This window comes from Chenopodium album, chromosome 12 (genome assembly GCF_948465745.1).
Source record: "Chenopodium album chromosome 12, dcCheAlbu1.1, whole genome shotgun sequence".
Classification (NCBI taxonomy): domain Eukaryota; kingdom Viridiplantae; phylum Streptophyta; class Magnoliopsida; order Caryophyllales; family Amaranthaceae; genus Chenopodium; species Chenopodium album.
Window position 1 is genome coordinate 39,529,674 of NC_137845.1, and position 25,669 is coordinate 39,555,342.

Sequence of the window (25,669 nt, forward strand, 5' to 3'; positions counted from 1 at the left end):
TTTCCCAAATTATCCTATCCTCTACCCTAACCTTACATTACAAGCTTTAAAGACCTTCTGACCTTTGTGCATAGAGTTGTGTGAATGTGAAATTAAATGTTTATCAATGCAAAGGATGATTTGACATATTTCGAGTCGACTATTTAGGTTGAGTGCATGTCTTTTAAAACACACGAGTGTTGTGAGTTGGGAGGGCATTGTTCACATATAAAGGGGTTGGGATGGAGAGTGATCGAGTACATATTTTACTCGCCACATAAATGAGAGTTGAGTGTGTGAGCACTAGTCTTGAATTCTATATGCTCTTGTGGTTTTCTCTACTTGACAACTGTTAGGGAGGATGAGTGATTGGATGGATTAGATTGGTTGATGTTGAAGCATGTTTGTTAGATTTGCCTTGAATTGGTTGTTCTTGATTTTGATTATTTGGGGTGAGGCATGTTTTATTTATTCATTGATGAGCTCTTTGCTTAGGGACAAGCAAAGGTTTGGCTTGGGGGAGTTTGATATGTCAATTTTATATAGTGATTTACCCCCGTCCCTTGGTCATTATTAGTAGTGTTCTTGGCTCTTTAGAGCCACTTTTATTACTAAATATGTGTTTCCTAGTGTTTTCGTAGTTTTGGTTGAGTTTTGTAGGAAATTTCACACTTGGAGCATTTTCCCGGGATTATTTGGAGCAACTACGAGCATTGGAAGAGCACGACAATCTTTCGTAGCCCAAGGCCGATTAGAGTCATCAAACCGGTGATTAAGGGCTCGACTTTGAAGATACTGAGGTATTGGACCGAGTGGTTAAAGCCTCAAGGAGGAAATTTAATTTGGGCCGAAGTTATTAGCCCAAACAAGAAGTCCAAGTCGCCCCAAGTGGCCTCGCCCGGGTTAGGCACCTCGCCCAGAGGCGCACCCGACCGGGCGGGGCGGAAGAAGGACTAAGGCATTCCTTGCCCTATCTTGCGCCCGAACGGGCGCGAGAGATGCTCTATGAAGGAAAAAGGCAGGCCCGGCCGGCGGTGCCTCGCCCGACCGGGTGCGCCTCTTGGAGGATTATTTCCGGCGATTTTACTTAGTTTCTAATTAGGATTTTTAGAGGGTTTGTATAAATACATTTTTAATTGTTTTGACACAATTATCTCTTCTTTTAGCTTTTCTCTCTCTACTTAGTTTCAAGCTTAAACTTCTCTCTTGTTTCTCTATCTACAACTTTGTTCTTTAATTCAATTCATAATTTCTGCTAACTTTGGTAACGATTTCTTCTCTATTATTTTCAGTAATTTAATTTCTTTAATTCATCATGTCTTGTTTATTTGCTTTGATTAGTTTAGATTTAATTATATGTGAGTAGTTTTCTTTCTAGGGTTTGTGGGGATCCCATAAATAATATGAAGGGGTAATTTATTATTGTTGATTGTTAATGCTTGATTAATTTCCTATTGATTGTTTTAATGTTATGCAATTAGATTAGACCTGGTTAATTGTATGAGTTAAGCAATATTGATTCGAGATGAGAATTGATGTTTAGGCTTAGTTTCAATAGGCAGGTTAATTTATAAATGGTTAAGTCAAGATTCGAGAGATGCGATTTAATACCGATAGATTAACTCTGTGATTGTAATACGTAGCGAAAACCCTTTATGATCTGATTAATTGATGCATTGATGATTGATTGTTATGTTTTACCCTGGAGTATTATTTATTGGTGAACCTATGCCCTTGTTCTTTTATTCATTGATTCTCCCTATTCTTAATCTTTTTAGTTTAGTTTCCCTTAATAACAACTATTTGGTTACTTAATAATTTAGATTACTTTTAACTAATTAGGAATAAATTGACTTGTTTCCCTGTGGTTCGACCATACTTCCCTATCTACTTTAGTTAGAGGACTTAAGTAATTCTTTTGATTAGGAGATATGACTTTATCCTGTCACCGTGCAATGCACAGACGGTTGACTATCACAATTCTAAAATTAAACTAGTAAAAAAACTTAGTTGTTAAACTAATGTTCAAAAAACGAGGCCAATGGCCAGATGATACTTATTTTATAAATTTGTCTGCTCCAACGTGAGTATGGCGTCTGGCGACACCCATCTGGGTGGAATCGTCGAAGAGAGTATCTCCCATCCGGGTGACCAAGTGCTCTACCAACTCATACAGACGACAAAGATTGAACGACCTAATTGGTCAACTCATAGCCGTCTGACTAAAATAATCTAAAGAACGACTAAGTTCACAAAACCGGATGTCTAATGACATCAGCCGGTTGCCAACTGAAGTTCTAACTTAGATTATTTTTCAAAATTATACAAGTCTACCCAATGGGGCAAAAAGACATCGAGTATAGTTGGATTGCAGATACCCCAGGCGGAGGAGAAAAGTTAAGTATTTCACCGCCTGGGCTGACAACTACCCGCTTGAATGTTGGACGGCTGTGTACTTGGTTTGGGGAAATCACTACTGTGATTGATTGACTTAGGAACTTCTCATACTCTTTAAAGTATCAAAAGTTCCCAAGCCAATTAATTAGCAAGGTACTGAAACTAATCACACAGCCGCCCAGGGGCAAGTACAGCCGGGTTGCTATCTGCCGCATGCTCTTAAAGAGTTAGGCAAAAATTCAAGTATATATGTGCAAAATTTAAGTGCAAAAACTGAAACAAAATTTGAATCAAAACCGACTCAATCGGTACTTTCATAACCGACTCAGTCAGTACTTTCATAAATAAAACCCGGCCACAAGAGCGGGGAAGAAATGTTGAACCGGATCACCATCCGGATAAAAACAAACTTAAAATTGTTGAAAGAAACATTCAAATACTCGACACGCAGGCCGGAAAGCAGACGGCTTTAAGCCAAACAAAAGACAAAAAAACTTAATTATTGGGCGCAGCCGAGACCTTCTCTCCTGTTTGTTCAAGCGGCGGTTGAGTAGAGTTCACTTGAGCATCTTCTTGTTTCTGCTCTTTCTCATCTCTGCCTATAGCTTGAGCTGGTTCCTCGTCGACCTCCCGGTTGGCCCAAGCATGGAATGTCCCCGGGTCTGGTTTCCCCTCAGCCTTGGCATTAATGACTTCATCAGCATACTGATAAGCCAAGGCCTAGAGACCATACTCCTGCCCTGGGCATAGGGTGTCCCATGCCAGCTTCATGCGATCCGTGCAGTCGGACTCGTTCTCTTCAACGATCCAGTCTTGCTCGGCCTCCAGGGTCACCTTGAAGTTCGCTTGAGCCTGGGCCATCTCATTCTTCAGGCGATTGACTTCCGAGCGGAGCTCTGTGTTCTCCTTGTCAACCACCTCAAGCGCCTTGAGGTCCAACTGAGCATTTTTCAGCGCAGCCTCAAAGTCGGAGGCCTTTTTCTTGGCAGTCTCCAGCTCAACCGTCAAGCGCCTGATATTTTCCACCTGTTTCAATTCAAATGCTTTAGACTCAAGTTCATTTATTGTATTTGAATAGAGAGCAACGTCTGCAGAGTCTTGCGCCGCTTTATTGGCTCGCTTTACTTCAGTCTGCTTGCGCTACCATGGTCTCTTCAACCCATCCACCCTCAGCATAGCCTACGGTCACAAGTGGAGTGTTAAGAACCCAAACAGGAAAATACTTGATGAAATTTGATTTGAAGGGTCATACCTCAGATAGGAGGGTTGTGATCCATTCAAGATTGAACGTCTCAATGCCCGAGATGGCGTCCTTCTCCTTCTTAGGGACTTCCCCAAGCATGGACTTGGCATACTGTTGTACATCCGGCCACCGGGGGTAATCTGCATCACAACCAAGATTGGGTGAGTAAGCTGCATAAGCAGCACCTATCTACAAACGGCTCCCTAGTGAACCCTCCGAAGTCGGATGTGAGTGAGACTTCACCCGCATGGGCCAGGGCAGCTCAAACGGTGATCTAAAAGAACTAGTCGTACCTTGCTCAATTATCCGCAAGCTGTCATCACCCACAACCGTGGCGGAACTGCAAGCTGCCTTGGGCTTTTCGTCCGTCTGAGGCACCGCCGCTGCGCCAAACTTCTTGCCTAGGTTAATCCCTAGGCCGAAGCCCTGTAGGCTGATGCTCTTCCCCCCGATGTTGAGACGGGTCTTCCCAACCAGTAGTTCAGGAGCTGCCTAGATCGACTACACCTTTTGAGACTTGGGAAAACTGTCGACCGTCTCATCCAGCTTCTGCTTGAGGAGATTTTGAAAGGATCGAGGAACATCCTACAAGACAAATGGTTTAGTGAGTATACAGCGGCAATGAGCCTCTTTTGGTAGAAGATTATAAAGAAAATCAAAGTAAACAGGTCAAACGGTGAATACCTGACCCTTGACGGCAATTTCCTTCCTTTGTTTTTCCACCTTGTCCTTGCGGATTTGTGCTACAAACCTTCTGGGGGTTTTATCTTCAGAAACCATGTCCCTGCCCGTCTGTGCAAACAAAACGCCCGTTAGAACATACATAACAGAAATAACATCAAGAATTTAACGTAGCATAAGTACTGCCTGATACATATGGGACATATGTCTATCAAACATTGTGCTAAGACCGCAGGCGGACAAAAACGCCTCATCTCTTAGCCATACATATCTAGGTATCCAATTTTTGGGGAAACTTATTGCTTCCCTGGTTGAAAGGTAGTTGGTTTTAAGTTCAAAGAATCCCGCCTCTATGATTCTCTCATAGTCCTCGTCTGGAATGGCAGGGAATTTACACTTTTGACCTAAAAGGTCTGGCTTCCTATTATACCGCCTATACCCGCGGTTTTCTCTCTCCTTGGGGGAAGACACCAGATAGAAGCCCTCCTTCCAGTTATTCTACTTACACAGCTTGTCTAAGGTCATTTCGTACTTAGGGTATGTGGTAAGAGTGTACCACGCTCTCCATCTGCCTAGGCTTCGACTGAGGTAATGCATGTGTGCAAAAGCCTCCCAGCCAGGGTGGAGCCCCTGCCATTTGTAGGCGGCTATATACCCCAAAATGTTGACCCAAGAATTTGGAGTCAACTGCCATAAACCCAAGCCATATCCCTGGAGGATTGCTTTAATTGCATCATGAAGAGGGAAGCGGAGGCCAGCTAGGAACGATGCCTCGTAACAACCAAAGTACCGGTTGGCGTTCACCTATTCGTCCTCCCAAGAAATGGTGCCTAATTCAGGCGGTACCCGGATGTCGAATCCCTCTCCTAGAGGGTACTTAAGTTTAAAATCATCTAAACCCTTCTCCATTGCAGCTTTATCTTTGGCTGACACATGAATCTCAACAGGTTTATTCTTCTCTTTCCGATCTTTGCGTTCTTTTTCCTCGCTATTCTCAAGTGGAGGAAGATCATAATCATCACTATTATCCTCAGAGCTAGACCCTGAGGCGTGGTTTCCCCCATCACTTCTCTAGGAAACCTCTTTGTCGTCTGACCCTTAGGCAGACGTGGTTTCCTCCCCGTCTCTATTTTCAGAGCCAACTTCTTTAGACCCAGCATTGGAGGCAGCCTCCTCAACGTCTCTATCCTCATTATCATCCAAGATCCCATCACTGGGGTCCCTAGGGATCCCAGACGGGGAGTATTCCCCCGAGTCGACTTGCATATCTTCCCCCTCAACCAGGGTCACTTCATCAAACGGTACTTCCAATGTACCATCTCTCCTTTGTTGTCTGGTGGCTGTTTGTTTGGTTCTAGCCATTGTGTCCTGTACAGACACAGAGACGGTCGGTTTGGAGGATGTACAAAATTGCTCCATGCACCCAAAGCCGACACCCCCAGTCCTAGACTCAGCCGTACCAGGAGACCGACTGACTACCGACCTAGGCTGTGGCGTGTGTGTTGGTGATAAGCCATTTATTGAATGAAAGTATACAAATGCAAAAACTAAGAATGAGCTGAAGGGGGTAGAGATAATACCTTTGAATCTGACTCTGAAAGGGGTCAAGCGTTGACCGGCTGCAGCAAGCGAGTTGAAGGTGATCTTGCTTGTATGTAGTACAAGCGGTTACTAAACCGGCTGGGGCAGACGGAGGAAAAGAAGTTTGTGTTTTAACACAGACGGTGATCAAAGCTTCTCTCTCTAAAACTCTTTGACTTTCTCTCTCTCTAAAAGCTTTTTGGAAACGTCCAAAAAAAGAGGGGTAAAACCTGTATTTATAGAGGGGTAAATACAAGACATTTTCGTAATTTCCCCAGAATGTGAAAAGTTAAAATTCACTGTAAAAAAAACCAATCAGTGGCTGAGTGACACGTGTCACAGATGCTACGTGGCGTGTCACATCACATCTGTGAGGGGCAAATGTTTTGGGTAATTTTTACCCAAGCCACGTGGGCCAACCAGGTGGTGACACGTGTTAGAATAGGATTAGTCTAAATTGGACCAATCCCCATTTAACACGTGTCATTCCCAGAATTTGGGAGAAAAGGCGGCCTTTAGGGCCCAAATCCCGAGAAAGTCGTAATTTGGCACAGCCCATCAGAATTACGTCAGAGTAACCTAATTAGGGGCACATTTACCAATGGCCCAATAAATAGGGAGATTCCCCCAAATTTGGGGACATCTACAATTTATTACAGCATACCCTACATTCTCTCACATCAGAGAAAACACCTGATCTCGGAATCCGAGAAGATCTTACTTTTACCTTTCCGCACTTTTCACTTTCTCCTACGCGTTCTAACTTTATCGTCGGAGGCAGAGCTCCTACCAACTGGAGTCTCCGTGTTTTGCAGGTACGGACCGCGTCGGACCAGTCTTCGAGCCATAACTCTCCCGAGGGACAAAAACACCAAAGACAACTTGATTTTACGTATCTAGCATTGGTATGTACTTAGCGTTTTTGCTAATACGTATTTCTCTTTTGTTTTGTCTTGGCCCTACTTATCATTATGATAAGTAGATAGGTGATGATGACTCGACGTGATCTAAATGTGGCATTGGGGATGAAGGGCGATAATCATGTAGTCTAGGTTTCATGGTTGACTTTTTGTATAAAAAGTTCTTATATGGTTCAATTTTGAAAGCTATTATTACTATTATTATCAATATATAAAAGTTAAGTATGTATTTTCTCCGCTGCAAGTCTCTGTTTTGAAATGTCTTACATAATCACGTGGCGGTAATGCTCCTAAATTACACTTCTTAATCAGGTTTTGTAATCCTTATTATTAGAGAGTAATTTGGGGATGTTACACATTGAGCTTAATAAGGGAAAGGTTGAAGAACATGGTTGACATAATCTTTAGTTCTAGCGAATGGAACTATCGATAGAACTTGATTTCCTATTGGGAGATCATAAGGTTTTGTTTCCTTAGCCCTCAAAGCATCCGTTATTAGAGATAATATCAAGAGAATATCTTGATATTATTCTCATCATGTATCACTCCTATAATGCCGGCAAGATTAATTATATCAAATCAATTCCTTTGATCTTGCATGCCTATCTTATGCCTAACTTATAGCAATCACAATATTATTGTATAGCTGTACTACATTATTATTGGAAACATTTTTATTTCTTTCCTATTATAGCTAACTCTCTTGTAATATATAATTGTATTTGATACTTCTTGAACAGTAATACAAAATACCTTTAATCCTTGATCCTTTCATGGTATCAGAGCAGGAAGATTCATAAAACTTTTTTTTTCTTTCTCTACCCAACATGTCTGGAACTACCATTCCTAACGATGTTGAGCCCGATCACCCTTTGATTGTTGTTAATTTATCTAACATCATCAAACTTACTAATGCCAATTACCTATCTTGGAAGCTACAACTTGAATCCACCTTGATTGGTTACGGTCTTTTCAAATTCTTGGATGGCTCGTATCTTGCACCGCCTTCTCTAATCACCAAAGATGTTTCATCCACCCAAAATCCAGTCTACACTACATGGTTTAGGCAAGATAAGCTATTGTTTGGTGCCTTTATTGGGACACTAGACTCATCCATTTCTCCTTTCGTCTCGCGAGCTACCACTTCAAATGAAGCATGGGATATCCTTGCCCACACCTTTGCTCGTCATTCCCGTGGCCATGCAAAATTAATTAAAGCCGACATGAAGGCTATCACAAAAGGCACTCAGTCCATCACTGAATACATGAATGCGATTCGCATTTGTGCGGATCAATTGGCTGTTCTTGGTGAACCATATAAACCCGATGATCTCATTGAACGAGTGCTCGAAGGCTTAGAAGATGACAAGTATCAATCAGTTATTGATTTAGTGAATAATCAAGATTCTGTGATAAGTTTTGATGAGTTGCATGAGAAACTCCTCATTAAGGAGGTTAATCTCCGCAAGAATACATCTTCTACCCCTCTTCCAATCACGGCTCATGCAACCACCACTCGGTCACACCCACAAAATTCACAATCTACTGACTTCTATACACGCAATTCTTATCATCACAACAAATCTAGCCCACCTCACAAGAAAACAAACAACAAACCTCAAGGCTACCAAGGCAAGTGCCAATGGTGTCATGCTTTTGGTCATTCCCTGTATTGATGCTCGATTTTTCAAGAAAAATTCCCAAATGCTAAGCCCACCCTACCCCCGTCATCCACCTCTCATCACCCACCTCAAGCACACATGGCCACCTACCTCTGGACAGCAATCCTCTTGGCTTTTAGACACCAAAGCGTCATGTCACTCATGACTTATCTAATCTTTCTCTCCATCACCCTTATGATGGTACTGAGGACATTGTTATAGGTAATGGGATGGGTGTACCCATTACACATACAGGCTCTATTTCCATCCCCGCTTCTTCTAAAAATATTTTTATTGTCTAACGTTTTATGTGCCCCTTCCATGACTCGTAATATCATTTTTATTTCTCAATTATGCTCCGAAAATAATTTACTCGTTGAATTCTCTTCTGATTCTTTTGTTGTGAAGGCTCAGATCACGAGGACACATCTTATCCGGGGTCCAACTAAAAATGGGATATATGAGTTGCCATCTCCGTCAACCATTTTTGCTTTTTCTACCATCAAAGCACCGGCAATAAATTGGCACCATAGGCTTGGTCATCCATCATTAGCCATTTTTAAGAAAATTATTTCGGAGTTTCATCTTAATGTTTCTAGTTCGTTGTCTTTTAATTGTAATGCTTGCCAATGCAATAAAAGTCACAAACTTCCTTTTAAACAATCCACTTTAATTTCTCATGGTCCACTTGATATTGTTTATACTGATCTATGGACAGCTCCAATTCACTCTCTTGATGGTTTCAAATATTATGTGATCTTTGTTGATCATTACACCAAGTATATTTATTTTTACCCTCTTAAAAATAAGTCTGACACTAAAGCTGTATTCATTCGTTTTAAAGCTCTTGTTGAGAAATTTTTTGGAAGAGTGATCAAAATTTTATACTCTGATAATGGGGGTGAATATGAGGCTTTAGCATCTTTCTTAACTATTGATGGAGTATCTCATCTTACTACTCCTCCTCATACTCCGGAACACAATGGTTTTGCCGAACGTCGTCATAAGCATATTGTCGAAACTGGCTTATCTCTCTTAACTCATGCTCAACTACATCTCACTTTTTTGTCATATTCCCTCTCCACTGCTTCCTATTTGATAGGCTTCCAACACCTACTTTATCAAATAAATTGCCTTATCATTGCTTATTCGGGTCTCCTCCTAATTATCTCAAATTATGGAGTTTTGGGTGCTTATGCTATCCTTGTCTTAAGCCTTATACATCTCATAAATTAGATCCAAAATCCAAGCCATGTATATTTATTGGATATTCAAAAACCCTAAGTGCTTACTATTGCATGGATCCCACTACTAATCGTATTTACGCATCTCGGCATGTTCGGTTTGTTGAAACTGAATTTCCTTACCCTTTTCTCATCAAAGCAGAAGAGTCAAGCTCAACTTCTCATCTAGATTCTTGGTGTGCTATTACCTTACCCATTTTGGAGAATCCAATACATCGGCCCACATCTGACCAACCTGACTCCCCTAGCCCATTTATTTCCAACCCACCCACTCCATCTCCTACTCTTATTAATGATCAGCTCACCCAAAATACAACAAATCCCACATCCCCACTTTCTACCTTTTCCCAACCAAACTCAACTTCACCATCACCTTTGCACACGGCCCAAACACATCAGCCTACTTCTCAACCTCAAACATCAACCCATTTTGAGGATGAAATATTTTCTAATCCACAAAATCAGAACACATCAACAAATCCAATTCCCGGCATTATCACAAGATCCAAAAACAATTTAGTAAAACCAAACCCCAAATATGCTCATATCACCACTACATCTTCCAAACCAATAACACCCTCTACTATACAACAACCCTTGAAATACCCTCTTTGGAGGAAAGCCATGGAGGAAGAACTCACTTCTTTACACAAACTTGGTACTTGGGATTTAACATCGTCTACTGATGTCCGTAACATTGTAAAGTGCAAATGGGTTTTTCGAATCAAGTACAACAAAGATGGCTCAATTGAGTGTTATAAAGCGCGTTTAGTAGCAAAGGATTTCAACAATGTCCGGGAATTGATTACTTGGAGACATTTAGTCCGGTTGTTAACCGGCTACAATCCGCACTCTTTTAAGCTTAGCGGTCACTCAAAATTGGCATCTCCGCCAACTTGATATTAATAATGCTTTTCTGCAGGGTACATTACATGAGGAGGTATACATGTCTCAACCTCCGGGTTTTATTGATCCACAATTTCCTAATCATGTATGCAAGTTAAAGAAGGCCATTTACGATCTAAAACAAGCACAACGAGCGTGGTACACCGAGCTCTCAAATTTTTTGATGGGGAAAGGCTTTAAAAGATGTGTCTCTAACACATCCCTTTTTTATTCTTCATCATACTACTACACCTATTTACCTTATTGTGTATGTAGATGACATCATTGTTACGGGTCTAAATGTTGATTTTCATGAAAATTTCATTACACAAATTGCAAGTAGGTTCTCTTTGAAAGACTTGGGTCCGCTCTCCTACTTTCTTGGAGTAGAAGTGATACCTACTCCTCATTGCTTATTTCTCAATCAAAGAAAGTATATCATTGATCTTTTGGAATGCATGGGTATGCTGGAAACTAAGCCGGCACCTACACCTTTAGTTGTCACACAACAACTATCAGTCAATTCGGGTGTTCCTTTGGAGATACCGAAAGACTTCCGGGTTGCAGTAAGAAGTCTATAGTACCTAACTCTTACTAGACCGGATGTTGCTATGCGGTCAATAAGCTATCACAATTTATGCTTTGCCCTACCTCCGATCATTGGGCTGCACTAAAGAGGCTCATGCAGTATTTAAGCGGTACTCTCGATAGGGGTATCAACATTTACCGGAACTCTCCAATTACTCTTCATGCCTTCTCTGATGCAAATTGGGCTGGTGATCGGGATGATTACAACTCTACCATGGATCATGTTATTTTTCTCAGATGAACACCTATCACTTGGAGCTCGAAGAAGCAAAAGTCATTAGCACGCTCATCAACGGAAGCAGAGTATAGGTCTATGGCTTCTACTACTGCTGAACTAAAATGGATTCAGAATCTTTTAACAGAATTGGGTGTCCGTTTGTCTCACACTCCTGTCATTAATTGTGACAACCTTAGTGCTACACATCTTAGTGCTAATCCGGTTTTTCACTCAAAAATGAAACACTTAGCTCTTGATTACTATTTCATTCGTGAACAAGTCCAAAAGGGGGCTCTGCGTGTTGTTCATGTCTCCACGGGTGATCAACTTGCTGACTTCTTAACAAAGCCATTGTCAAGACCTCGGTTGGATATTCTCTTAACCAAGATCGGACTTTTCGAACCGTCGTCCGTCTTGCGGGGGCATATTAGAGATAATATCAAGAGAATATCTTGATATTATTCTCATCATGTATCACTCCTATAATGCCGGCAAGATTAAATTATATCACATCAATTCCTTTGATCTTGCATTCCTATCTTATGCCTAACTTATAGCAATCACAATATTATTGTATAGTTGTACTACATTATTATTGTAAACATTTTTATTTCTTTCCTATTATAGCTAACTCTCTTGTAATATATAATTGTATTTTATACTTCTTGAACAGCAATACAAAATACCTTTAATCCTTTGATCCCTTCATTCGTTAGTCTTTAAAGATAGTTGTTTAATGTTTTCGAAAAGGTTTAGGATTCAAAAGTGGCTTTTGGATTTGAAAGTCTATTTTGGGCAATGTTAATCAATTTTGGGCTATGGAAAGCGATTTAGGATTTCTAAAAGTTGGAAAAACATATCTTGTTCTTTAAAGAACGTTTTAAAGTTTTTGAAATACTACTTAATAATGTACTAGCAATTACATGTTAAGTTAAGGTTTAGGATTTTGCTGATAATTGTTATGACCAACTAAATTTTTTTGATGAAATTGTTGTTGATATTCATGAAAAATGTTTGTATTGTATGTATTTTGTTGAGTTAAATAATTTTTGTAGAAAGTGAAAGGGAATTATGAACACAAGCCCTAGGTTTGTATTAAATTTGTGTGAAACAGAGGGTAGTGTAATGGGTGGTTTAAACTCAATTTTGCTAATTGTAGATTTTTTTTCGAATGGAAAACATGGTTGTTGCCATTGATGATTGTAGAATTTTGCTACTTTTTTTTTTTGTGTTTTGTTTTGTTTTTGAGTTGTTCCCAACCATTTAAGTTTGGCAGTTATACTTTTTTTTTAAGCAAAGGACTAAGTTTTTGCTGTAACTAATGCATCAAAGGAATTAACATTTATTTGGAAATGATGGACTTTTATGTAATAATCAGCAAGAGGATAATAGAAAATGAATTCCCTTGAGATTGTTAATAAAATAAATATTACATCCCTAATTTAAAAAGGGGTTGTTATGTACGTTTGTGATTAAAACTTCATGAGATTTGCTTGAAAAACGATTTAAGAAGAAGAATAAGGAGGGAAAAAAAGGATAGAGAAGGACCCTTGTTAGGGCTTCTTAGGGTTAGCCTTGGATCTTAAACGAGGTTGTGCTAACTAGAGCGAGCAATGGTATTTGAGACATGGATTAGAGTGTTTGGGTAAGATTAGTTGTCTAAACCTCACTAATAAAGCTAGAAAAGATTTTGATAGCCATTCAAACCTAAAAATGAATTTAAACCTTTTTCAAATGCTAAAGGAGTATCTATAGGCACACATAGGAATATAGACTTTCAATTCTAGCACCCAATGCAAGGGTCATGTGCTTAAGAAAAACTTTTGTTAGTCTTCAGAATTTCTAAGCAAACGACATGAGGAACGTGGCAGACAAAATCTTTTAATCTGGCGAGTGGCACAATGGGCTATTTTTTGCGCTCATCATGAGACCTTAATTTCCTATTGGGAGACCACATGATTTTATTTCCTTAACCCTCAAGGCATCAAATAGTTATTCAGCTGAGCTTAAAAAGGGAACGAGAAAGGATGAGGTACATGATTGACAAAATCTTTAGTTCAGTGAATGGCATTATGGCTTGAATCTGGCGCATGTTCTATGCTCATCGGTAGAACTTGATTTCTTATTGGAAGATCACATGGTTTAGTTTCCTTAGCCCTCAAAGCATCAATTAATTGTCCTCCTAGACTTGAAAAGGGTTAGCGAGCATTTTGCATTTTCAAAAAGGTTATGGTTTCGAATAGTGATTTTGGGCTTTATAAGTTAGTGTTGGGCCCTAACCAATTCTTCGTCTTAGAAAAGTGATTTTGAAGTTTTAAAAGAACAGTTTGAATTGCATAAACATATCTTAAGCTTTAAAGGGTGCTTTGGAGTTTTTGAAAGGTTACTTAGATTATTGCTAGCAATTACATGCTAGAAATTATATCTTACAATTACGAAAGCATTTATATACTAGATACTACTCCACAATTCAATGTTGTTAAATAAAAGAATAACTAAAGGTACTCATATTTTAATGCTTGTACATTAATTAACATTAAAATTGTTGATGATTTCATTTCTTTTGAACTACAATCATAAAGATAAAAGCTATTATCCGACTAATGACCCCGCTTACAATAAGAAATATTAGACAATGATTCCAATGATTAAGGTTATATCCACTTTGCATCAAAGATCCACAACGAGTTATTAGCCACACTCCATCATACCTACATATATCGAATGAAACATGGTCATTTTCAATATAACATTATGTCATAATCAAATTTTGTCACCTAATTAAATGTATTTAAACCTCTACAAAATTAATGAGCTACCAAACTTTTTTTTTTTTGTTATACTTAAGCATGAAAAACGTACTTTTCAGCATTTGCAATGACAAAAGCCTCTAAAGCCCATTTTGAGTAGGTAAATTTTCCTACTTCAAACATAATTTTGCTTTCTTTGTCTTGGCTTGCAATGAGTGATAATACTACTGGAAGAAGCACACACCACTGTAATGCACATCAAAAATAAAATTAGTAAAAATAACAAGTAAAAACTATTCCCTCGATCTTTTTAATTTGCTACATTTTTATGCAAGTTCGTTCTCTTTGGGTTTTTTTTTCTCGTCAATAATTGTGTTAAAATTGAATGTAGCAAATAAAAAAAAATTATTGGGAGTACTAAGAAATGATGTTTTTTTAAGTAGCTAATTTGTATAATTTACCAATTGTGCAGGACCTGGCTGGAGAAGTATCGCTAAGCCGTAAGCTACCCCAGTCACACAATACACAAGACAAACTAGGACTATGTAATTGGCTAAGAAGCTTGATCTTGGATTGTTGGAAAAGTAAAACACTGAGAGGTAAACCAAAGGCTTAAAAAGAGTATTAAATTGATCAATTGTATCTTTAGAGAGAAAATATGCCAAACTACTCATTCCAGACAAACTTTCTCTCCAATATTGTAATCTATCAAGCGTGAATGATCTCAAAGCTGAAATCTTGCATAATAGGGCTGCCAACCAACAAAATACACAAGTATGAGAAACATTTTTTGTGATTAATTATGATTAGAATATTTCATGATCTTACTATTTACCATATTTCACCAATTGACCTCCAACTAATCTAATCATGATTAAAATGAGGGCAATATATATAACAAATGAGGGCAATATTTATGATTAGAATATATCTTTCATGATCTTACTATTTGTACCTAAAGAGCCTCCACAATTTAGCAAAACTATATATATTGCCCTCATTTTGCTATATATATTGCCCTCATTTGGTGAAAAAAATTATGCCACCATTCTTTTAATGTTCAATAACCCATCTTTTTTTTCGTTTCGTTTCTCAATTACCAATAATACTCCATTCATATCCTTTCCTTTTATTTGTTTCATTCCTCAATTTTCACCAATACTCAATTAATAATATTTCTTTTTTCAACTTCTAAAATAAAACCTTGTCAAAAACCCCAACATTATCTTTAAAATGTGACAAATGTTACCGTAGAAATTAATAGTTACACATTTTCTAGTTCATGTTACCTTAGAAATTAATAGTTACACATTTTCTAGTTCATCATGTTGTAATATTTAAACCTTAAGAGATGATTGTATATAGGATAACAAATTTAGTGAAGATGAATTAATAATTCCTTGATCCAAAGATATGTATTTTAATAGTAGTCTAATCATGAACGCTATTGCTTAGACATGTAAAAGATTTAATATATGAGAAATCCTTATAGAATATAATATATTTAAAATACATAAAGCCATATTATCTAGGTTAATGGTGTAAATTTATATGGGTTTTGGGGCATAAAAAAATACTTACATACGGCAATCACAGTGTAGTTATAACCAATTGCACCAAATGTTTCATCACTCACTTTAGCAAGAGTTCCTAAACAAGCTCCAGCAAGTAAAAGAATTAAATAATCCACGGCCTGTAATTTAGCTTCCCGAAGTCTTTGCTTTCCAACCCTAAAAATAAATCATAAAATTAATCATCTAGTGAATCAATTTGAATAGGTAGACTATAATGATATACGATGGAATAATGTAGTTTCTTTAATCAACCTTAAGAATTTTTTAGCTAAAATATTTTTATTTATTTATTATTTTTTTTTTTTACAAAAATGACCAATTCATTAGTATTGTTCATCAATTTAAGTTTTAATAAATTAATAGTATAATAAAATTAAATTATTCATACTTATTATCACTTTTAACAAAATGATATTATTATTTGGTACCTTTATTATATGATGATTGGAATTATAGCTTCATAATTTTGATTTATATTTTTAATAAGGATTAGAAACATAACATACCTTCCTAGAAAATATCTATATTGTCGCATTATCCCAGGGGTTATGCGATTTGACAAATCTTGTTTTTTTAAGAAGTTGTGCTTAAGGTGCTCTCGTCTTAATACAAGTGCATACTTAATTTCTTGAATAAGATCTCCAATAAAAGATTTATCATGTCGTTTATCAACATGAGGTTTTAGAGAGTTGTCAGGGGAAGAAGTGCTAGAAATTTCATCACAAAGATGCAACATATCTTGAGGTACTGGATAACCATTATGAAGCATCCATCTCACGGGAAGTTGTTCACGTGTAACATTAGATCCTGACTTAATAATTCCCTCTAAAATATCAATATAATGATCTGGAGGAGTAACTCGTTCTGGTACAATGATCCCTAAACCTGCAAAATATTCTTCAACTTTCTTTGTTGGGCCATGGTACACTGTTAGACCTCCTTTGGCAAGTAAGATGAAGTCGTCGAACATTTTAAACAATGCATAGCTGGATAACACATGAAATATATATAACCATATAGAAAAAACTTAAAATTAAATTTTGATTATAATAATTACTTGGTGATAAAGAAATCTACAAGTTCTATAATACTTCACTAGGAAAAATACCTTATCAATTCAATCTAATCCTACTTTCCATCATGGAGAATTCGACCTGTTTAGGCATTTGTTATTATAATTATATTCTTCTTCATGTGAATCCCCGCCTTTTATAGTGTTTAAGATAACTCTTATGAATAGCGTTTGGACAATTATACCCTCTAAATTTTTTATTTACTTATTTGCTCTTATTAATGTTTATTGCCTTTTTTTAACTCTTAAGAATAGTGTGTGGACATTTAAATCCCTAAAAATATTTGTTTACAAAACTCCATCATTAATACTACCAACAACTAAAGTTGGAAGGCCAAACCAAAAGAGCTTCCTGGACATAGCTAACAATGATGCTCGCGTTAGCCGCCCTAGTAAGAGAAAAATTATGTCTTTTAATAAGTAGAAATTTATGATATTAAAACAAAAAAAAATAAAATAAAATTTAGTTTATATCATTTGAGAAATCATTAAAACCTACTCCCAAAAAAAAAAAAAAAAAAAAAAAAAACTCCCTCTATCTTTGAATAATTGGCAGGAAAATTTGGCAATTACCACCTACTATTGTTGTTGTTTTAGCAATAACCACCTACATTTCTTTTTTTTTTTTTTTTTTTGAATTTTACCACCAACTATTTTTTAAAACAGTAAAACTTCCCACCTACTTGGCTCTCAACTCAAATGTGACATCATGTGGGGCCCACTAACTACCTTTTCCCTCCCTTTCTTTTCTTGTCACTCGATTTCTCATTCTCATGTATTGTACTCCTTCTAAAATTGGGAAAAAACTTCAATTCGTGAAATAATTAACGTGAATATGTACTTTAATTTGAAGTTTTTCCTTGATTTTGAGAGGAGTACAATATAAGAAATGAGAAATTAAGAGAGAAAAAAAGAAAAGGAGGGAAATAAGGTGAGAAGGTAGTTCGTGGTCCCCATATGACATCACACTTCAATTCACAGCCAAATAGGTGGGAAGTTTTGATGTTTTAAAAAATAGTTGGGGTAAAATTCAAAAAAAAAATGTAGGTGCTAATTGCTAAAACAACAACAATTGTAGGTGGTAATTGTCAAAAAATCCTAATTGACACTGTTAAACTAAACACGCATATCAATTCACAAATTTGACCTTAGTATCTGTAATTAAATAGTTATATTAGTTATAAAAAAAAAAAAAAAAAAAAAAAAAAAAAAAAAAAAAAAAAGATATTATGAAATTACTCATTTTTTAAAAAAGTAAGAACATATTCCTAACTTGCTAATGTTGACTTGTAGTCTAACAACTTTTAATTTGCTTTTGTGTAAGTTTTCACTAATGCTAATAACTAAGATCAAATGAAAAAAAGGCTCTTAGATTGTTTTTTAAGGTTGTCGAGCTACACCATCATGATGAAAATAATGATGATAAAATCCCAATAAATCAAATGGTAATAATTTTAAATTACCTTGGTTGGTGGATGACTGTGCATATGTTTACTCCTTCAAGAGCTTCACGTCTAAGAGCTCTTAGAAGCAAAAGAGACGAAGAACTATCTAAACCAGAAGTAGGCTCATCTAAAATTAATAGTGAAGGTTCCATGACCATTTCTAATCCTACGTTTACTCGTTTTCTTTGTCCTCCAGATATCCCTCTTTTCTCAACTGTTCCTACTAAAGAATCACGTATTGCTTGTAAACCTAATGCTTCTATTACTCTTTCTACAACCAGAACCTTATCGGCCTTTGGAAGATCACCAGGTAACCTGCATATGAAGATATACATGTACTCTTAATATGTTAAATAGTCATGGTATATTACAAAGACTAATCAAGTAATTAAGCTAAAGAGATTAAGCATTATAGTAAGTTCTATATATGCTTTATTTTATACAAGTTCATGTTTTTAGATTAAATATTTTTATTACTAAATTAACATTTCTAACGATCCTATCTCATAACATGTAGAAAATAAGTGATAGCTTTGTATTGAAAAGTAAATAAACGAATAACATATATACTTTATTTTAGATACAAAATTTCCTATAATAATAATAATAATAATAATTTTGTAGCAATTTAGTAATGTAATTAACTGAAAGTTTCACTCTTCTATAAATTCTCAAACATATTGTCAATAGATAATAAGGCTGAAGCAATAAATGTTTCACTTTTTTAAAAAAAAATGATCAAATTTAAGTGATATTTATTTTAAAAATTAATTTCCATGAATGTGCATATATAATTTTTTTTTTAATAGTTTTATTTAAAGCCACATAATGATTTGAAACTTAGTAAAGCAAACTAACTAACAAAGAATATATTTTAGTAATATATCGATCCTTAATAATATGGTGTGCTTATTACACTTCTAACTTTTTTAGTATGTTATTTATGTGCAATTCACCATAGCATAATATTTTTAGCTTGAATTGTCAATGAAAGAGTTATTTTTACCATCACTTAGCTTACCTACAACGAGCACTGAATCTTAGATTTTCTTCTACAGTTAGGTTTCCGTGCACAATGTCATCCTGTGGGACAAACCCAATTATCCTTTTGTAAGAGTGAACTGATTCATTTTTCCCATTGATGAGAATTTTTCCCCTTACATTACATCCTGTAGCTTTTCCTGTGACAGCTGAAAGAAAAGTAGTCTTCCCGGCACCAGAAGGACCCATGACTGCGGAAACTCGGCCAGGCATTAGTTTTCCAGTAATGCACCGTAATAAATGTTTGTGTTTTCCTTTTAAGGTTAAGGTTAAATCTTTAAAAGCAACCTCTAATAAAGGCCTTTTTCGGATTTCGGTATCAGTAGCCATAGAAATAATTCCAGAAAATGTAAGGTTCTTGTTTTCTTGTTGCATGGCCTTCTCTTTTTCAAGTTGCCCATATGCATACTTAAAAATTTGGCTTCGTGTGTGTAATTCTTTAGCTTTGAATTGTTTTTTAATATTTTTATCCCCAATCTCCATATTAAAACCCTCACTACTATCCGGATCATCCTCAATTTGTTGCATCATTTTTGTGAGTTTGCTATGTCCTTTATTTTTTGATTTTGAATCCGAAGAACTTGTAACATCATTACTTGTAGATTTTGGTTGAAACCCTTTTGATGGGTCTTGTCTTGTAGATTTTTTCTTAGAAAAAGTGCGCGATAATTGTTGTTGTAACCCAATAGCGCGATTTCTAGCATTTTCCTTTGCTACTTTCCACCTTTCACGAGCTTGTGCAGTTTCTTTTGCACTTCTTATTGCGCGCTCTCTAGATCTAGCTAACCTTCTTTCTCGAGTAGTAAGTACTTGGTCCGAACAATTATATACAAGAAGTAGACTGGTACTTAATATAGCCTAAAAAATAAAAGTTGGTGTGTTAGCGAATATGCATATGCTATGTTAAAAAAAAAATAAAAAAAAAAACACAATCATGATGTATGTATATATGCAGTAATGATTAATTAAGTCTTCCATCCACCTTCACTTTTTCACCCTTGTACTATCATATACTTCTTATGCTCTTTCAAATTCTTCCCACTTTTGTATAGGGCTTTCTTCAAAATTCTTTCAATTTTGCCTAGTTTACTTATTAGATAAATGTGGGTTTCCCTTTCTTGCACCATTTGTTAGACTCAACTCTCCACACTCTTTCTTTAGCACAATATCTTTTATATTACAAAAAGAGCTCAAATTTCTCTTTCTCATTTTCTTCTTAAGCGTTGTTATAAAAAGTGAAGTAATATAGAGATAGAGGAGGTGATACTCTTGACCTTTTTTTAATTAAAGTGTGGGATTTATCTCAATGTATAACTTTATATTATCAATTATTTATCAACATTACTAATGAAATCAAATTATATATATTAGTAATTAAAATTGTGTTTTGATTGAAGTCAAAGTAGAGTAACTAAATTTCTATATAATAACTAAGGTTTTTGCACAAATTAATATAATTTTGTTTTATTTCATATTTTCCATGCAATTTTATTTATAAAGTATTCTAAGTTTTTATGTGTCAACCTTCATATCAAAATAATATCAATTCAATGTTTACATAAGAATATTTTCACATGGAGTATAATAGTACTCCCTCCGTTTTTTTTTTATTTGCATCACTTTCCTTTTTGGGGTGTTTTTTTTAAATGCATCACTTCTATATTTGGTAATTTTATACTATATTTTTATCATTTCTCTCTCTTACTTTAAACCCCACTCAACTTGTTTTATCATTTCTCTCTCTTCCATGGTCCCCACTAAAATAATAAAAATATCTATTCTCTCTCACATACTTTTTCTTTCATGGTCCCCATCTTACTTTTACTATAGTAATTTATTCACCCACTCACAATATTATATTACTCTCCTAAAAATTTGTGCAATCCAAAGTCATGCAAATAAAAAAAAAACAGAGGGAGTAATATTTCTATTACAAAATGATAACATAGATATCGAACACTTACAATGAGTAATATGCCGTAAGCATGTATATTTTGATTAGCAACTTTATCGTTACAACTAGCCAATTTGAAGCATGCTGTCATGAAAAGTTATGAATGATGAGACTTTACAACAAGGTCATGTTCTCTTAATCGTAATAATTTAAATTCAAATCATTTACTTATACAACTACATGGGAAAAATTATGAATATAAAATGCCAAAATAATTTTTGTGTCAATTGAAGTCCATTGGTTATTGAAAAACTAAATAGAAGATGAATAGATTTAAAATTTTAAAGAGAAGTGATTAAAGCAATAAGAGTTATAAGAACCCGCGAAATAAGAGTATTTATGAAATGTTCCATAACTAAAGCATAGTACAGATATACCTGTAAATTGTTTAGTATTTAAACAGTTTAAAACTTACGTTTTTCTTGAGTTGAACCCTTTCTACAATAATGCCTGAAAATTCAGAAATTCATATAGTTAACTCATAAAGATACCAATAATAGGCATGAAAAACTTATTTTACACTAGTAAGAGCATATGACAATTAAAAATAAGTTAATATCCTAATATCCATTGCATTAATGAAACGAGTTAAAATTGAAATTATGATAAATTTTTTGAATTATATACTATACCCGACACTACAAGGAAGTTCTTCAACTGTAGATGGACAATATGATCCTGGTGCGCAAAATATTTCATCACTACTAATGACATCAGACCATACATCAGCTCCACCACATGTATGATTAGGTTTTCCTGGTGGTATTTGGTATGTATATCTGTAAAACAATGTCTAATATAAAATCTAATACAAAATCAATAATTTAGAGATGTAACACAAAACTTGACATTAATCTATGACTTACGGATCACATCTGCCTGTAGTTTTATTGAGGGTAGCAAATGGACAATAAGCACCTAGTGGACAAGCTACATAAAAAGTGAACACAAAAGTAATATTATTAGGTGACAAATAAATTGAATAAGAAAGTTAGTCATCAAATATTATAAAAGTATATTGTTATAATAAGGCTATTTTATAGATAAAAAGTATGACCCAAAAGATGATTATTTTATATTCAAAGATAGTATTCAATGGTGTAATCATTGGAATTCTATATTGCTTTAATATTACTAATCATGTCCTAGAACAAAGGTCTTCCCTATATCACTTTATTTTATATTTAGTAAAAAGATGATTATTTCTATCATCTCTTGCCCTATTTTCTTGATCCAATTTATTTAATACTATCTCACAATCTAATGACCCGCTTTTATACTTTCCTCTTTTTCTTGGATAGCACTTCTAATATATTATGAGAAGCTTAACAAATTTTAGGTGATACAATTAATATAAATTTGTAAAATTGTTAATTAATGGTTCAACACTCTAGGAATATCACCTTATTATAATTTATGTAGAAGAAAAAATGATAATAATGGATCAACACACTATATATATACATATATAATATGTCTTTACTATATGAATTTACTTACGTATCATGCAAGTGACACCTTTGGGGCAAAAAAAGCCAGCACAACAAGGTTGACAATCTTCGGTCCTATCTGGAATGATTTTTGTGTTTTTAATATCAGCTTTACGATCTTTACCAACACTACATGCCCACCCCGGCTCACATCCATCAATCCATGAGCTTAAGTTGCAATTATTATTTGGCTTTACATAACTTGAACTCATTTGGGCTCCACCAATTAAACTGATCATGTAAATCTTAATTTCAGCCGCAGTACATACTCGTTTTGGAACATCTATATACATATATTAAGAGAAATTTTTAATAAAACATAATAAGGGATTTTATAAGTAAATTAAACCATTTAACAAGATTAAAGAGGATAACTACATGCAAAAGAGCCACAAAACAAAGTGAATGATAATGGAAATGCATTTGTCTTGGTTTATTTTTAATCCCATATCATAAGAAGAATTAATGGAAATTAACCAATACTTCAACAGTCCTAAAATATAGTATCTAATTCATTTAGCACATTTTTTTAAGACTTACCTTTAACCATCAATGTCTTAAAATACATATTAACAAAAGTTATAAATAAACTATATCATAAAACTTTATTGTGAGACCAATCTAACAATAACTCACCTGATTATGATTTTTTTAACACAATTTTTGCACATATTAATTAAAGTTTGACCATGAAAATAAAAATAGGAACTAATTATAAGATATTGGGGAAGCATAGAACACAGATTTCACTTGACAAAAATGACTTGATTATCAAAAACCCCCTTATAGATTAGTTTAATGTACCATACCATATTGCTAATGAAATAATGATTCAAGAATGTGACCATCATATTGCATCATCATTATTTTGTTTCGTTATGATTTTATGTATGTGTCAAATCATTTTGGGAAATTATCAATGGTAACACTAAACTTTCTATTTTTCTAAGAGGTAAACTGCAAAAATACTTATTATCAATGGTAAACTCTAATTATTTACTTATGCCTAATGGTAACATTAATGATTAATTTTTGGTAATTTCTTAACTATAGTTAAAGTTTTTTTTTAAATAATATAGTTTTAGAAATATTTTTTTAAAAAAAAAAAAAAAAAAAAAAAAACAATCCCATAGCCTACCCACCAGCCACCACCTTACCCCTTGCTGGTCGGCGACACCTAGCTCTTCGGCAACCCCTAGCTCCCACCGGTGACCTCCCACCGCCCCTATCTCCCCTGTCAACGACCCCGGCCCACCAAATCCCCTATTTTCTTTCTCCTCTTTCCGCCATGAAAACACACATAATTCTCCTCAAAACCTTATATTCTCCCTCCTCAACTCCACACTCTCTCTCTCCTCCATTGTCGTTCATATCCTCTCTCTCTCTCTCTCTCTCACCCAATCTAGGCTGCAACCTACCAACACTAAACTCGGAAACACTCTAATTTTTGTAGGAATCAATTCTTTTTTGTCCTTAAATCCCAAAACCCATCACAATTTCACTAGATTATTAAGCTTGTTCAAACAAATTCGCAAGAAAAGAGGCTGATTTGAAAGACATTGTGTGCGTGGATTCCGTGGAATGATGCAGATCGTCGCATTTGGCGTTCAGGGTGGCACGGAATAAGGAAAAGGGGCGTTTTTGGGAAAGGGGACACCGGAGGGTAGGAGTTTGGTGGAGATGGGAATCGGAGTGAGAGAGGGGGGAAGGGAATCGAGGGGGGGGGGGTTGGGGATGGCCGGAAGTAAAGGAGGGATGGGTAGGGAATCGCCGGGGTTGGTGGCTGACTGGCTGGGTGAGTGGGGAGGGGTTGTTTTTTTTAAAAAAAAATTAATACAATTTTATTATTAAAAAATAAATAATTAACCATAGTTATGCTTTAATTAACTAGAGTTAGGCTTATAATTGCATATAAATATCATTAATGTTACCATTTGCCTATTATAAGTAATTAGAGTTTACCATTGATAATAAGTATTTTTGCAATTCACCACTGAGAAAATTAAAAAAAGGTTAGTGTTACCATTGAAAATTTCCCAATCATTTTTTGCATAGATATAACTCCTAATCATTATAATAATATAAAAAGCATGTAAAGAAAAATAATGAATTTGGATGTTTCACCTTTAATTTTCTGCATGCAAGATGTTAAAAATCCAAGATCATTTGAAAAATTAAAAGCTGATTTCCAATCAGCTTGCCTGAAATGGGAAAAAAAAAATCTCAAAGCCTTCAAATAACTTAATTAAAAAAATAAAAATAAAAGAAAAGAATTTTTTATTCACATACACGTCCTTTATACAGAAGCCCAAATGTCTTTTGATATCTGGTTCAAAGACATGAGTGATATTGGCTAGTTGATTATATAACATCTGCGCAACAACTTGAAGAGTTGCTGGATTTTTAGCTTGACTATTATCTTCATCTAAATCATCTTGAGAATAAACAACACTTGTAGAGAAAATAACTACAAAAATAATTACCAACATAAGTAATTGCAAAAGGGAATATTGACAAAATTTTACTTTTGTCATATTATATATGATTGAACAACTCTCAAATATACAAATATTTAGATTGAAATTAAATTGAAAATTGATCTAAAAAGTAATAACAAAGATGACATTCTATGGATGTCTTATTATTGGTAAGAATAAAGAAAACATATTCAGTATATACAAATGCAATGTATTAATGGAGTTTGAGGCACGTATAACTTTTTTGATAAAGCCTAATTCATTTTGGTAAGAATCAATCATGGGGAAAAACAAGAATATGGTTTTGAAGATTCTTATTTTGTGATAAAAATCAAGATGAATTAGTGTGTAAAAAGGGATGAAAATGGCATAAAATTTTATTTTATTTTATTATTTTTTTAGTTTTTGGTTGAAGATGACTTTCTAACTTATGAATTGATGATGTAACTGGTAGGGAGTAATGATTGCCT

At 35.2% G+C, this 25,669-nt stretch overlaps 1 protein-coding gene across 1 annotated transcript; it reads right to left on the reverse strand.

Moving 5' to 3' along the window:
• Positions 1-13,950: 13,950 nt before the first annotated feature.
• On the reverse strand, positions 13,951-25,256 carry LOC145572380 (ABC transporter G family member 28-like). The gene is made up of 14 exons (XM_081631356.1): positions 25,012-25,256; positions 24,847-24,923; positions 22,733-23,005; positions 22,099-22,162; positions 21,865-22,011; positions 21,648-21,682; positions 21,243-21,316; positions 19,259-20,136; positions 18,256-18,552; positions 16,227-16,706; positions 15,728-15,876; positions 14,608-14,897; positions 14,259-14,392; positions 13,951-14,107 (listed from the first exon to the last, which is right to left on the reverse strand). Exons 1-14 carry the CDS (start codon positions 25,254-25,256, stop codon positions 13,951-13,953), a joined length of 3,300 nt encoding a protein of 1,099 aa, XP_081487482.1.
• Positions 25,257-25,669: the final 413 nt, after the last annotated feature.

What these genes read in the sequence shown, in the direction of transcription:
- LOC145572380 (XM_081631356.1), bottom strand. Translation starts at nt 25,256, where the DNA reads ATGACAAAAGTAAAATTTTGTCAATATTCCCTTTTGCAATTACTTATG. An exon ending in CTTACGGCATATTACTCATT is followed by an intron (nt 20,137 to 21,242) that starts GTAAGTGTTCGA and finishes TTTATTTTTTAG; the next exon opens with GCTATATTAAGTACCAGTCT. An exon ending in GTCATTGCAAATGCTGAAAA is followed by an intron (nt 14,108 to 14,258) that starts GTACGTTTTTCA and finishes CGATATATGTAG; the next exon opens with GTATGATGGAGTGTGGCTAA.